General features: G+C 43.6%; 3 protein-coding genes across 4 annotated transcripts in view; 2 read left to right on the top strand and 1 right to left on the bottom strand.

Moving 5' to 3' along the window:
• Window positions 1-153: 153 nt before the first annotated feature.
• ube2kb (ubiquitin-conjugating enzyme E2Kb (UBC1 homolog, yeast)) lies at window positions 154-5027 on the bottom strand. The gene is made up of 7 exons (XM_017408073.3): window positions 4637-5027; window positions 3717-3810; window positions 3569-3627; window positions 2711-2793; window positions 2525-2624; window positions 2199-2327; window positions 154-1913 (listed from the first exon to the last, which is right to left on the bottom strand). The coding sequence occupies exons 1-7, from the start codon at window positions 4697-4699 to the stop codon at window positions 1839-1841; spliced, it is 603 nt and encodes a 200-aa protein (XP_017263562.1). The 5' UTR covers window positions 4700-5027; the 3' UTR covers window positions 154-1838.
• Window positions 5028-6438: 1411 nt separating this feature from the next.
• Window positions 6439-12313, top strand: smim14 (small integral membrane protein 14). Its single transcript, XM_017431518.3, has 5 exons — window positions 6439-6589; window positions 8126-8227; window positions 8885-8933; window positions 9031-9185; window positions 10721-12313. Exons 2-5 carry the CDS (start codon window positions 8153-8155, stop codon window positions 10757-10759), a joined length of 318 nt encoding a protein of 105 aa, XP_017287007.1. The 5' UTR covers window positions 6439-6589; window positions 8126-8152; the 3' UTR covers window positions 10760-12313.
• A 523-nt stretch (window positions 12314-12836) lies between these two features.
• map9 (microtubule-associated protein 9) overlaps window positions 12837-15239 on the top strand; it is a 5290-nt gene continuing 2887 nt past the window's right edge. Inside the window, exons 1-8 of one of the 2 annotated variants that reach the window (XM_017420579.3) lie at window positions 12837-13164; window positions 13273-13363; window positions 13451-13963; window positions 14059-14219; window positions 14303-14411; window positions 14500-14567; window positions 14644-14705; window positions 14783-14945. In XM_017420579.3, the coding sequence (XP_017276068.1) occupies window positions 13087-13164; window positions 13273-13363; window positions 13451-13963; window positions 14059-14219; window positions 14303-14411; window positions 14500-14567; window positions 14644-14705; window positions 14783-14945 (1245 nt within the window). In that variant the 5' untranslated portion in view covers window positions 12837-13086. Of the gene's footprint in view, window positions 13165-13272; window positions 13364-13450; window positions 13964-14058; window positions 14220-14299; window positions 14412-14499; window positions 14568-14643; window positions 14706-14782; window positions 14946-15239 lie in introns of both variants that reach the window. The other variant, XM_017420490.3, reaches the window with a different exon arrangement.

Genomic DNA, 15239 nt, shown 5'->3' with positions numbered 1-15239 from the left:
TAAATGACTTTTACTCTACATGTGAGCTTCTAATGAAGTTATTTTTTTGTGTTGGGTGAGTTTTACCTCCGTGTGTAGAGGCTTATGATTTAACCCCCCGAAGAATCGACGCTCCTACGTGTTTCAGTGCAGTTTTCAGAAACAGGAAAACCATTTTTTGTTGGGTTTTTCTCTTTTTTAATCAAAGAAAACATGACATTGTCACAATAAATAACCATGCTCTTCGTACTGCTGATGCTCGCTTCTGAGAAAAAAACAAAAAAAAGGAGAAACGAGCCTCTGTCCAGCTGGAGAAAGTTGAGATGCGGCAGCCCCGTCTCCTTTTCAAATACTTGGTCATCGTGCAACATCGTCTGCGGTGGGATCAGCAGGAAGACTGGGTGGAGGAGGAGGAGGAGGAGGAGGCCTTCGTCTCAGCTTTCTCTTACCCAAAAAGAAAAAAGGGAGATCAGCAACCAGCGGAGCGCTTCAGTGATTACGCCACAACGAGCCGATCCCTGCTGTCTGCACGGAGGAGGTGGACAGATTCGCACGATGACCCCCACCCCCACCCCCCGTGTCACAATGAGCTGAAAGGGGAACTATCGACCGATGGGGAAATATTTAAAAAAATAAACTCCTCTTTATTAGGGTGCATGTGCCCTTTTCTGCTTTTTAGTCCACGTACCATTAAAAAAAAAAAAATCTAAAACTCAGATTAAAGAAAAAAGAACTCCCAGCTTTTTTTTTTCCATTTTTGGCTGCGTACTAAAGCACATTTGGGAATATAAGACATCGTCTGCACTCCTTTATGGCCAGCGTTTTAGCTGAGTGATACTGTAGTTACACCTAATGTTGGTGGGTGGGTTTAAGGAGGTAAAGGAAACACCACGGCACTGCAAACATTGTCTCTGCTGTAGGGACGCAGAGAGGTAAAAACCTCCGGAAACTCATTAAATTAAAAAAAACTGGCTGTACTTGGCAGCTTTCTGAACTGAATACACATCCACTACATTTGGCCAAATGATTTAAAGGCAACAAAACATGCTAAAATGAAAAGAAGGTGATTGGTTTGGCATCAGAGACGGGATTTTGGTTGTGCCACCCCTACTGAACAACTTCAAAATAGTGGGGTGAGAAGAAAAAAAACAAAAAGGGGGCTTCTTGTGGATCCCAAATTCATAAAAGCATTTCTCCATGTACAGGAGCTGGAAAGTAGGCATAGTTTCTATTTAAAATAATTTGTTTTACAATGTTGTCCATGTAAGAAAAAAAGGATATTCCCATTATAGTTTGAAATTTACACACGTCTATTTACAGATAACTCTTCTTCTTCTGTGCATGAGTGCAAATGTAGGAGGATGGTAGGAAAACAAACGTCTGCTGTAGATGGCAACACGGGTGAGGAAACTGTGGAGGAGAAGCCCGGCACGCTGTCCCTGCACGGCACCATCCAGTCGAGTGAATCTAATCCGACAGGACTTTCAGACGGCGTTATAAGTCTTCGGGAGAGAATATGACACTGCCTGTCAGCCAGGGCGGTGGGATGAAGAGACGCCAGCAATTTTATTTGGGGGAGGAGGGCGTGGAAGACGAGATGAATGGTTTCTAGTTTTAAGAGCGCGCGCTTTAGGTCAGGAGGAAGGAGAGCACCTCGGTGCGATGGGATCAGGCGGGCGCTACCCGGCGAAGAGTTTGCAGCAGACTAAACTTCGGGTAAAAAGGAGGCTCAGGCTGCCGCGTCGGAACACGTGAAGGTGTTGATCTGCTCGACGGTGGAACGGTGCCGGGGTGAGGGCGGTGGGAGGAGCTGACGCTGTGACAACGGGAGGTTTCGGACCCTCGCGCCCGGGCGGCCTTCAGTTGCTCAGGAGCAGTTCTGTCGCCGTCTCCACGTCCCAGGACTTCGAAGACAAGGCCGCTATTACTGCGTTCTGAAAACAGGAGAGACGAGCAACAAGTTGATCTCACCCACAGGAAACGGCTGTACTGAGTTGTACTTTAAATACGTTTGTAGCAAGTACAACAGATGACACATTTAAAAACTTTTATCTGAGGTAAATAATCAGTTAGCTTTTTAATTCATCTTATGATTTAACTCAAAAAAATATTTCAAAATAGATCTTGTTTGTTTTGCACTTCTTTTCTTGTACTGTTTGAGCCCCCCTCTCTTCGTTATCTTTGGCTTAGTTTCACAAAAACAAAGTGGCGGCTCTGACCTTATCGAAGCCCATGGCACAGAGTTTGTCTATTTTCCGCGTGTAGTCGGGACTGGAGACGGGAGCGCTGGCGTAGACGTGCGACCACAGCCTCGCGGTCTGCTTGAACATTTCTGGGTTCTGCTTGTACTGAGGGGCCAAAAGCAGGACACAAAAGAAGAGGGCGAAATTTCAGCAAACGAAAGAGATGGAAAGAAAACTTAACGTTCAGACGCACTCAACGGAACAGATTAAATCCAGATTAAGCCGCTCCTTTTCTTTAGGAGCGGCTGCTGTTTACTTCCTGAGCCTACGAGAAGAGAAGCCCCGCTGAAAGACTGCCCCACCTGGTTTGCCACTACTGCGTCCTGTGGATCATCTGGTTCTGCTGCGGCAAGAAGAGCCTGCAGAGACAACAGAACCGTCCGCAGGGTCATGGCAGCTGCCCTGAGTCAGACAGATCAAACATTACAACACGTAGGTAAACACCTCTGAATCCAGCAGATCACCGAGTTTAGGCCACTCTCGCTCACCACTGGTCCTTTAAAATGTCCAGACATATTGCTCCTGTCACCGAACTGATGTTGGGATGCCAGATCTTGGTAATAAAGCGCACCTAAAAAAAAAATCAAAGTTAGCAAAGTCAGAACGGTGAGGTGGTGGAGGAGAGGAAAGGGAACACAACAGATGGGATTGTAAACCAACATTAGAACCAGGCATCGCATCGTTTTTTAAATATTTTATATGGATGTTTTATAACAATACAAACCTTGTGTGTTTTTAAAAAATCAGCACCTAGAATTAAACGCAGCAACGTGTCAGACAGACGGCGGTCCTGCTGCTTTTTGCCGCAACCCGACAAAACGGGGATTCAAAAGCTCATTTTTCGTAGAATCGGTTTACAAGTTAACGCCAGAAACTGAGCTGGAGTCAACCTGGCAGCCAATCAGCACGAACCAAGGCAGAAATGGCTGTAATGCCATCGCGTTCACATTCACTGAGCTAAAGTTTGACGTGGCAGCAGCCGAGAGGTCGCTCACAACACATCCTCAGAGCGTGACATCTTGTGTTGTCGCTCGGAGACTCGGCTACAACCCCCGTCCTCTCCCTTCTCACCACCAGATGATCTCAGTTTGAATCTCTGGCTACGAGGTGGCAGGCGATACGCAATACTTCAAGGAGCTCTAGGCCTTTTAATTCTTCTAAGAGAGGAACCAGAAGTATCCTTTCTACAGCGCAACACTCACAGAATCTGCTTCCTGCAGGGGTCAGTACCACAGATTGCAATATGTCCGACGTTCATATCAATTCAACAATTAACTCGGGCTACAATACGTCCAACAACACATTCTTCTCTTTCATTAGAACCGAGGAGAGACTTAGGAACGTACCTTTGGTGGGTTGAATGGATACGTTTCTGGTATTTTTATTTCAAGCTGATATCTACCACCTTGGAAAGAGAAGAGGAAGCGGTTAGTTAAGCAGGACACATCATGACATTTATGCGATTGTGTTCATGATTCAGGTGTGTGACAGTACCTTCGTAAGGAGTATCTGGAGGACCTGCTATCTCCCCCCTCAGCTCTGTGAAGTTCTCATCCACCAAATCAACTTTAATCTGGTTCTTACTCGTCTGAGGAGCAGGGACAAAACACCAGAAACACCTTTGAGTTAATGTCACGTCTCAGCCCGTTTTAACCCCCATTAAATAGTCACGAGTCAACTTTTAAATGCCTGGATTGGGCAGAACAGGTGTAATTTTCATACAAAATGAACAGGTTTTAATCCAGGCTGTTCCGGTGAGAGACGTGTTGGAAAAGGCGCATTATTTGCTAGTGGAGCAAAGCGAGTTCATGTTGTCCACAAATCACTGATAACCAGACATGACAAGCAAAAAGCGAGACGGCATTAAATGTTTTCTGAACCACCTCCAACTTTCCACACAGAGCCCCGACAGGGTGAAGTTTTGTTTTGGACGGACTGAACATATGTAGCCCAGCACGACATGCTAATGCTAACTGCAGACGAGCTAACCAAACAGGCGAGCCTAAAGCTGCCTCACACAACTAGTTTAATAAAATTAATACATTTAATAAATGACGGTCAGCCTTCCAGGCAGGTGCCCCAGCTGTCCGGTGTGTGTTTGTTTTTAAATGGGTGGTTAATCGAAAGTATGAAGCGCCGTCGGGCCTGTCGGTTGACAACAGCTCGAGTCCCCGGTGTTTCCTGAACTCCCCCGCCCGACACGGCAGCAGCGCCCCGGGCACCTCCGAGGCTAAAGCTAGCCGAAGTTGTTAACTGCTCGGGCCCGACCTGCTGCGGTACAGAACCGGGACTTCTCCGGGTGATTCTGTTCCCTCCTGACCGCCTTACTGTCACTGTACGGTTTAATAACATTCAGGCGAGCTACATAGAAAAGACAGGGTAGAAATAAGCAGACAGTAACGTAATAAACGCACCTCTTCGCTTTTGAGAACTTCCTTGAACTCTCGCTTGATCCTCTGGACTGCGATGTTAGCCATGGCTGTGTGTGTCTCTGCTGCTGCTGCCTCTAAGGTAGACCCGGGGCTTCTCACCCGGTGTTTCCCGTGTGTGTGTGTGTGTGTGTGTGTGTAAGGAGGGGGGTGACTAATCTCTGCTGTTTAATCTTAAAGGAGCTCCTTTCGCTTTCACTGTCCCCCACTTCTGCTCACCTCAGAGGGAGCTCTCAGGTTCAGTCCGTCCAGAACCTGCTGCCCTGACAGCAGAGCAGCTGCTACATGGAGCAGGAGCTGGAACTTTCATTAGTGAGCTCTGCTGAAAGACAGAGAGACAGAGAGACAAAGAGACAGACAGACTGACTGAGAGACAGAGAAAGAGACAGGCTGACAGACTGACTGATTGATTGACTGACAGAGAGACTGACTGACTAGAAGTCTGTCTCTCAGACAGACAGACTGTCTGTCTGTCTCTCTGGCAGTCTGTCTGTCTTTCAGTCAGTCATATACTAACTGAGACAGACAGACAGACAGACAGACATATTAGGCTGAAGACTCTGTCACACTTCCCCTTCCTGGCATCATACTCTGAGCACGTCTGTTTTTTGCAGGCTTGAGTTTTTTACATCAGCCTCTGAAGTCACAGGGTGACTTCATTCAGCGTTTATTTTTAGTATTTTGTTAACAAGAATTACAAATTAAGTCAGAAAAATGGCCTTTTCTGCAAAAAGTTCAGCGAGCGTGAACGCTGAGCGCTGAAGGACAGAATAAATTACCTGAACTATCAAGGTTGGAATGAGCAGCTCATAAGCTAAAATAGGCAGAACGATGCCTAAAAGCTGTACGTAGCAAAACAGTAGCTGAAGGCTAAAATTAGCAAAATAGTTGCAAAACAATTGTTTACACAATAAAAGTCTGCAGAAGCTGACAGTTCATACCTAAGATGGTGCAGAGAACCCTTTTCTAAATATCTGAAATGTACTTTTGGACAAAAAACATGTATTTGAGATATTTGCAATACATACTCAATCTACCCCTTAAATAGTGAAATGGCCGCTTAATTTATGTTTTAGTTTTTACTGGTTTTTGGATATTTTAAACTTAGTTGTTGTTATTTTTTTAATAATTTAAATAATATGAATGTTACTTTTAAATGTTTTTTATTCCAACTATTAAGAATGTAGTTTTGACTTGAGGGATTGCTAATATTGACATCAAAAGGTAATTAGAGGTCACACAAAGTATTTTGTAATGCTACCTTTTACCTTTAAGCTTTAAAACTGAGAGGAAAACTTACATAAATGGACAAAAATGACACAAACATCATCCAGCTGGTGCTGGTGGAGAGTAAGTACAGTCTAACTAAATATCTGTAATACTTTGTCATTTGTTTGTGGCAAAATAAATAACACCTGAAAGGGGAATAGAGAAGTAACAACAACACTGCGTCAAAGTGCAAACTACAGCTATCACATATAAAGGGCCATGTCTCTTTGTAAAATCTGGAAGAGATCTAGAAAGCCGCCCTAAACCAAAGTAGTCACGTTTATTTTCTTAGATAAAGTGTTTTCTGAACATGAAATTAGTTACACAATGGAGCAGATGCTCTCTAAGTACATCCGCCTCTGATGCTGGCAAGCAGCTGGGCTGTTTGTTTACAATCCAGAAGAGAGGTGGTTGCCGGTGCTGCGATTGGCTGAACGACTCGTCCGTCAAACATTTAGACCAATGACAGACGGTTATGTCGCCACGTGCTAATTTCGGGGCGGAAGGTTCCGGGAATGGGGGCGGCGCTGGTTGGCTGACGGACCGAGGATTGGTTCACGTGCGTCAAACAAAACAAGGAGCGATGGTTAACATGTCTACGGCTTGACGGCGGCGAGCAGCTCGGGCCCGACGAGGATACGGGTTATTTCCGAGGAACACGAAGCTCAAGTAAGTCGTCCTTTTGTTCCGTTCACGCTCACGTATGTTCCCCGTGACTAACAGCCAATTCGGAAAATAAAAAAACAAACTAAAATGGCTGAGTTTGTGTTGTTCCTGACTCGACTAGCTAGACTCAGGAAGCTAGTTAAGCTAAATGTTTGAGAGCACAGCTGTGGTCGGTAGAAAGTAACATTTCCTGCTTTGACAGCTCAAAGTTCAGCTGTGTCATGGTTAACCTGGGTTTAGTTTTGAGCTCCTGTACAGGTGTTGTACAGGTGTTAGCAACAACCCCCACCTCTCCACGGCGCCCATAATGTTCAGATTCATATCAGCTGTGTTGTTAAAACCCTCTCTCCTGTGTGCCACATCCGCCCTCTCCATGTCAGAAGGAGCTAAACCAGTCCCAGTACAAATAGTTTGAACACATCTACGCATTTAAATTACAAAGGTGTGTCCAAACCTTTTAATGTGGAAGCTTTCCGAGACCATAAAACTGTCTGACACTTGTAGACATCCGGTTTATTTTAGTTCTGAGTAATCCTCACTGTCTCCTGTTTTCACTGGATTAGGTTTAAATCTGTGCTCGAGACCGATTAAAACCAGAGGATGAGTAACAACGAAACCAAACTAAACCAATACTCCACTAGTTATCACTTCCTTTAAGCATCAGGAAAGATTTACAGAGTTTCACTGAAAAAAATGAGCTAAAATTAAAGGTAATAAAATGTTATCCTTAAGAAAGAAACTGCATTTAGTTTCTTGTAGTCTTTATAAAGTTTATTCCAGATGTATAAATCTAAATTGAACAGAAAGATTTTCTTAGTTAAACAAATTTGACTCAAGTTGACATTTTATGACTACATAGAATCTGATTGGACCGAATCAAAAGACTGAAATAAATCAATTACACTGTATTTATTTATTAATTTTAACTATCTAACTATCTTGTACCCACAAGATGTCGTTTGCAGCACCACAAAATACCAGACAGGATTTTTTTAATGTTTTTTTTATACCAGATCTCACAACGTTAAGTGCCCTCAGTGATCCGCAGCTCCTCAAAGAAATGCACCTAAATGCACAGAATAACCTGAATACTGTGAAAAATGATACTCTACTTTAAAAAAAAACAAAACACCTGACACCAAAACTGTGAAAGGATTATTTGATCCCTTTATTTCACTGCAGTGATTGTTTTAGTTATCAGAAACTCACTGATCGCTATTACAGGTCAGTTAAGACTTGTTAAATAAAAAACTGGAGACTTTTATTTGTTTTTTTTTTTCCATTACGGTTACAATGCAGGAGATAATGAGCAAAGAAAAGAAAGTTACGAGTTTTAAACCCCCTGTGCTCACCTAGATCCTGACCCAGAATCGCTCATTGTCAACGTGCGTCAAGATAAGAGTCCTCTGATTGTGCAGGGCTGGGCAGCCTCCTCCCACTTATTTCTGTGTGTGAGACGACAAAAAGCGTTGCCGAGGAGGAGCGTTGGGTTCCTCTCGCTTGATCAGGTTCGTTCTGACCGCAGCTCCTCTGTTTCAGGGTGGATATTTTCTGTCGAGGAAGAAAATGGCCGAGGGAGGCTTTGACCCCTGTGAGTGCATCTGCACTCAGGAGTACGCCATGAGACGCCTCATCAATCTGGTAAAAAACAAAACAAAATAAAACAAAAACAGAACAGAACCGGGGAGCTTTAAAGGTCTGTCAGGTCCGATGATGACGACGGAGTTAAATATGGAATATTAGGGTGGAGGGGGGAATGTAAACCGGTTGACTGCAGCTTGAAAGTAAATGAAAGTCTTGTTAGAAGGAGCGACAAGGAAGAAATAAAAAGTTACTGAGTGGCGCTGGAAAAGCACATCCTGGTTCCTGTTGTGTGTTTGCTTTTGAAGCGTAGTCCCTCTCTCTCTCCCATCCACGCTGTTAAACACCAAAATGTGATTGTTCCCGTTAGTTACTTCTGGCTCTAATCTGCCAAAGAGGAGGTCAGATTTGGAATAAAAAAAAAAAAAAACTCTTTGCCGCTTTGTCTCTGTTTTCAGATGACCTTATTTTCTTTTGGTGCGCAGGTGTAAACCTGCGTGGCAGGTTGCAGCTGGAGCCACTCTGAGCTCTCTGATTTGCTCACCGTGTTAAAGGGCGTTGTCTAAACGAGCCGGAGTCCTGATGCAGCGTTTATGAGTCAGATATGTCAGGAAACAGAAGCAGAAACGCTTATTGTTTACGACTGAATGTTATATTTAGCAGTGCATTTTATTTCCCACCTGAGGTTAAAACATTTGATCTTTCTTTTCGTTTCAGCTCAGACAATCTCAGTCCTACTGCACAGACATAGAGTGCCCTCAGGAGTGTACGTATTGCCTTCTCCTTATGTGCTTCACATTAAAGCAGATGTGTTCTCGTATGAGAGACGGTCAGGTTACACCTGTGATCGTGTTTCTGCGCAGTGCCGGGACCCAGTGGGCCAGGAGGCGGAGGAGGTGACCTGACCCTGTCCATGGTGCTGATGGGCTGGGTGGTGGTGGCGCTCGTCCTGTTTCTGCTGCGCCCGTCGAGCCTCCGGGGAGCCCGTCCTGCGGGGAAACCCTCCGGACCTCACAACGTCAGTGCCACTCGTCCTCGTTTTCTCACAACAAAGACGTGGCAACAAAATGAAAGGCTCAGATCAGATCAGGGTTAGGTTCAACGTCGCTCCATAACTAGACAAAGATGGAAGTTCATCAAAAATCAAACGGTATCAGTTAAGGTCCTGGCATCCCTTGAAGAAATGCATGTCGCCTGCTGCCTTTACACCAGAGTTTCAGAATAAGATCACCCTCTGCTGAGAAATGGAGCCGTTTTGATCAAACCTTGAAAGTAACTATCGGCGCAATTGCATGAAATACTGTGAGACTTGTTCAAAATAAAAGGACAGGTCAGTAATGATTTCCTCTTAGTTTTCTAAAGTCTTTTAAATAAGAAACTTTCTTTAGTTTGCTCCTCAGCAGTGAGACAGTTTTCCTTAAATATTGTTTTTCACGTCAGTCTTAGCGCTTCATCTTTTCCTTGATAATGTTAAGTTTTTATTTGAGCAACGTATCACAGACCTAAGGTTAATTTAGGCATAGGAAGGTAGAAAAACTCAAAAGTACAGATTCAGAAATCGAGTCTCACAGGCAGCAGGGGAAAAATAATGGATCAAGGCCTCTTTAACAGATTAAACTCATTGACTGACTCATTGGAAAAAAAACAAGTAAATATATGAAGCTTTTCTTCCTAAATAGACTAAATGTTTTGTACTCAAGTGAGTAACACGGGACACATAAACACAGGAAGTAAAGCAAAGAGTTTGTGGAAGCAGGGACACTTTTCCCCAAACAGGATTATCAGGGTTTTTAATCAGACCGTTCATAATGTTGAGTCTAATCTTATCTCTGTATTATGTGACATTCTGTTCCTTTATGTCCACTTAATCTATCAGATCACAGGCTGCTTTATCAACACTTCTCTTTGAACTTCATCGAAACAAAAAACCTACATTTTGTGTTTTGGAACAAGGCTTAGAGGAACGTGCCATCTCCTCGATTATGCAAATTTTGCTTTCGTGTTTGACAAAACGACTACACACACGCACTGAGGTTCGAACAGCTTCTGGATGAGAGAGGAGGAAGAACCGAGCGTCACTTTGTTGAATTTCCGTCCTCGTTGTGACGTCGGTCTGCCACGAAAGACAAATTTATTTAAAGACTGTCACAGCCTCGTCTCAAAGTAAACACTTCAAATAATTCATTTATTCTCGTTACGGATACAGATAATAATATTTCTGTAATGTTTCTTTGCTTCCAAGAGAGATGTTACACAGAAAATATATCAAACAAGCTTCTTTTCATTTTTATATTAGTTGCTCAGAAAACAGGATTACTACTGTAACGTCTTACCTCAGTGACACACATACAGTAGTACTGTTTGAAGGTTTTTAGTATCAGTTTAGTTCCTTTAGTAAAAGCTTGGAGCACAGAAAGGGTTTCAAATAAAATATAAAAAAATAACACATAATTCTGTTTTTATATAAGCTTGTTTTTGGTGTGATAACAGTTTGAGATGTGCTCTTTTGTTCCTGCTTCATAAACTCATTTAACTTTCGTTGTGGTTCCTCAGAGGGGAAGGAGGGAGCCTCCAGCGCCGCCTGTTGATTAACAAAGAGGAGCCGGACCGCCAGCCGCCATCAGGACCGCAGCAGCTTCCTGTCAGCCCTCGCTCACATCCTCCTTCTGCTGCTTTTTTTATTTTTTATTTTACAGTAATGTTAGAACTGGTCTCTGTTTTTCTCATTCTGGTCGCAGGAGCCCGACTGACACCAGAAAACACGAAGTTTAAACTAAATCAGAAAAGAGCGTTGGATTACAACAGGAAGTGAACTCTGTCGTTAGCACTTTGTTTAGCCCGGTTTGTTAAAACTGGTGTTTTGACGTATCAGTCAGGCTTCTTTCAGGTACTTCACCGAGTCTTTAGTCAGAAGGTGAAGAAGCTCCGCCCTCATCCCGGCTCTGCTGCTGACGGAAACTCGGATCTGAACGTGAAATTGGCAGGCAGGGTCTTGGGATTGGGGCAGAGGGCGTCCTGGGAGCTCCCTGATGAGCGGTGGTGTGTTTGTTACGAATCTGAAACATTCCTCCCTCTCTCTCTCTCTCCCCTCACACACTTTCTGAAAGTTACAAACCGTAAGACGTTACTGCAACGACGCCACATCGCGCCAGTCGTCAACAGCTCGATTAAAAACCAGCTGGACGACGGAGATGATGTCACGGTGTGGTACGAAACTGTACCAGAAACAGTCAGGTCCACTTTATTAGCTGCCCTCATTGTGGTGAATGTTCTGCCCCTTTAAATTTCACTTGGTGTGTGTGTGTGTTTCATAGACGTGGCAGAGATACCTTTAAAGTAATATATGACTCGTTGCAGGCCAGGATTTTCCACACGATGAGATGGAGACAAACAATTTTTCTGACACATGAAAATTTAGTTTGTAATGTTTTTTTTTCCCCTTTGTTAAAAGAATAGAGTTGATTTAAGCTAAAATGAAAGTAAAAGAAGGGTAATTTATCAGCGTTTCTGATTTCTTTTGAAGGTCCGATAACTAAATGAAGGGGTTACATGTTTAAATAGTGCCAATGGGAGGTTTTAAGTTAAGCACTTTTTTTGCAAACATCTTTTTGAAGAGTTTGTGTTTGTTTTTTTCACAATAATTTTAGTGGGAACAGTTTTTCCACTGATGCAGCAACATTTACAGCATCCTTTCCCCCCATTTTACCTAAAATAAATAATAAAAACAATTCAACAAACGTTCAGTCCAGAGGAACCACCTGATCACTGACTTTATACTCTGCAGCTTCTGGGGTTTTCTTTCTTCAGTCGGGACCACATCTTTGCTTGGGCGTTAAGCCGTCTCTGGGCCTTGGGTTTGGGGATCTCGCGTCAGAAACTCTTTGTATTATCGCAGCAGCGTTCTTTGGGTGAACGGTTCCATTTTATTCTCACGTCAGCGCTTGTCTTCCTTATTAGTACTGCGACGTTCCAGAGTTGTTTGGCGGGGGAACGGCTGTAAGAATCATTATAACCTTGAATTTTTGTATACAGTGACGGGGGAACCGGACTGTTTAGTATCACTGAAGACCTCAGATGACACAAAAAGTTAAAAAAAGGGCTTCAACTATGCACTTTTCCTACAACAAAATAAAAATCTAAGACTTACCTACTTGTTTGTGTATTCTTTCTATATAATCATACCTCGTTAAAGTTTAGAGTTCCTCCAAAATTGTTATCTGAGAATCGTTATTTCAGCCTTACTTTTCAAACTTAGTGGTGAACTATGGCTTAACTTTTTCAGTCCAATGTTGCTGCTGGTTAGTACAGTTTTGAGGTTTCAGTTTTACGTTATTTCTTTGTTTAATTGTTCTTATTAAATTTGCTGCCAGAGGCTTTGTCTGGGATTACATTGTATAAAGAAGTAGAGCTTACATGTTAATTGATAGTCTTCAATTATTTAACATTTAATTAACGAGTAATTTTTCAAGTAAAAAAGATTTATTTATATATTTTGGCATTTATGATGTATTTATGTAAGCTTTGATACGTTTTCTGAATTTCATGAGGCAAAACAATAGTAAGCTTTCAAGTACAATAAATTATTCCTTTATTTATGAATAATATTAGAATATTGACGGTGTGTTTGTTTGTAAAAGTCTGAGTCTTACCCTGAAAGTTCAGTTCTGCGCATGCGCATCGTTAAAACGGAAGTCCCGTCTCCCTGGTAACCGACAACAGCTCCGTTAGCTCAGCAGGGTCCTGAGGCTTCAGGTGACACAATAGCCCTCCTTATTGAGCTCTGTGTTGTTAGCAGAAGCATGCGGCCTTCGTCTGACCCTCAGGGTTTTTTTTTTGTTGTTGTTTTGTTTTAGCAGAAATTGAAAATTAAAGTCTAACTAGCTTTAGCAAACACGAGCTGGCATGCTAATGTCAGTAGCATGATGATGGCGGATCAGGAGGTGACCACACTGGCGTATTCAAAAAGTCCGAAAACATCAAAAAGAACAACATTTCAGGTAAGAGCTTCACTAAATGCACTCTGGGTTGTTTTTAAAAAGCTAAACACTGGTATGAAATAACCCAATGACTGCTATGATAAACTATTAAACTGTGTTTTGTTGTAGGATGAACTGCAGGCAGCTGTGTCCTCCAGGGCAAGCAGAACAAAACCAGAACAATTATCTAATTATATGAACATTGATGATGAGGAAGATGGTAAACCATCAGAGGATCAAATCAAAAACTTGTACTTAAAAATAACAACCTTAATTGCTGATTCTCCTTTTGTGTCCCATGTTTCAGATTTTTTGAACAAACTCCTCAGTTCAAGAAGGAAGCGGATGGATGCCTTCAAGGCTGGGAAGAGTAAAGCAAAGCTCAACACCTTCGACCTTTCAGACGACGAGGAGAACAGACGGAGCAGGCCGAAGAAAGTGTCCTTCCTGAAATCCCAGCGGAGCAGCTCCGACCCAAAAGACACAGCAGCTCCAGAGTCGCATGAAAACGGGCCCCTGGAGTCTCCCGCTGACCCACCTGGCAATGACGACGCCTCCTTCTCTTCCCAGCGCTCCACAAATGCCAGTGAAGGCAACACACAGTTTAAGGATGAGAGTGCGGAGCATACTGGTCCTCAGCTCACAGGAGAGACCTTGAGTCTGTCATACCAAACATCAGACGATGCTCTGCCTCCGGCTCAACCGTCTGACGGTGGCGTGGAGGAGGCGCCAGGTCCGACGGAGCAGAAGAGGAGTTCTGGGTTGGGAGAGACGTTTGAGGTTTCACCGGCACCTCCCCTCAGCAACACTAATTCAGCTGGTCTGTGTATCGTAATGCACTATCCTTTTTTCAAAGATCATACAGCTGTGGTGCAGATATTTCACTCTGATTTCTGCTTCTGTGTTGCTTTTCAGAGAGGGAGCCACCTGTTCCCAAACCTCGGCAAAGGACCCTCGGGTTAAAGCCACCCGTGACGGAAAAACCAGCCAAAGGAACCGCATCTCAGGATTCAGAGCGGCCCCAGGTGTCTCCCGTGTCGGCCCCCGTCTCGGCCGATACGCCCAGCAATGGTGTCGTAAGTAAATCGGGTCTGCGTGTTCACGCTCTGTGCTTGGAATGGCAAAGTGAAGCAGTTCTGTCGGTGTTGTCGGACAGCAGTGCTCAGGTGGAGATCACGCGGCTTCATCTGGCCTCGGCAGGTCCTCTTCGTATGAAAGTGAACAGTCGCAACTCTTGACTAAATCCACGGTGGATTCTGGCTCCAGAGGTAGATCCTGGTCTTTTTTTTTTTTTTGTGCTATAAAACCATTAATATGAGCTATTTTTCTGATTGAATAATTGTTTTACTGCTTTAGGTGTTTTTATTTCTAATGACAGCAAAGAAGTGGAGAAAAACTACTCCTCATCTTTTGAAGAATTTAACGTGAGACGAGCCGTGCGTTATTCATCTCCACTCAGCCTTCTGTACGTCATTAAACTAAATCTGATCCTTCTCTCAGGGATGCTCAGGAGATACCTCAAATCAAGCCTCTCACACCCCCGATAAATCACTGGACACCAGGTGAGTTTGCAGGTTAAACTATTCGAGATGAAGTATGAAGCACAGCGATGATCGATGTGTGCTTTTTCTGCCATTAGGACATCCACTCCTCACTCTAAGACGAGCGAGAGGTCTCGCAGCGTGTGCTCCAAAAAGGTGGACTCAAAGTACCTGGGGACTCTCAGAGTCCTGGACAGGAAAGTCTCCCTTCAGGAGTCTCAGCCGCAATCAGCCGAGTCTCTCCGGGCAGCTGTTTACCAGGTCAGAGTGAGTCTGGGTCGGCATGTTTAGCACCACAAGAGCCCACATTGCTTGAGCTTTAGGTCTGAATGGGTGTGTTTATCGTGTTTGTTGATAAAGAATAGTGCGATAACTATATTAGCAGAATTGAAAGCTGAAAAATGTCCATAAAATGTTCATATTTTGGACCGAGAAGACAGATGGTTCGAGAGGGGGGTAAAAGAAGCCATCTATGTCAAAAAGGAGAAACCAACATTAAACAGAGGAGGAGGTCTCAGATTTCAGCTTTCAAAAACATATAATGGAGCTTTAGGC

This window comes from Kryptolebias marmoratus, linkage group LG3 (genome assembly GCF_001649575.2).
Source record: "Kryptolebias marmoratus isolate JLee-2015 linkage group LG3, ASM164957v2, whole genome shotgun sequence".
NCBI lineage: Eukaryota > Metazoa > Chordata > Actinopteri > Cyprinodontiformes > Rivulidae > Kryptolebias > Kryptolebias marmoratus.
The sequence above is the reverse complement of the archived record's forward strand: the minus strand, read 5'-3'. Positions and strand labels throughout refer to the sequence as shown.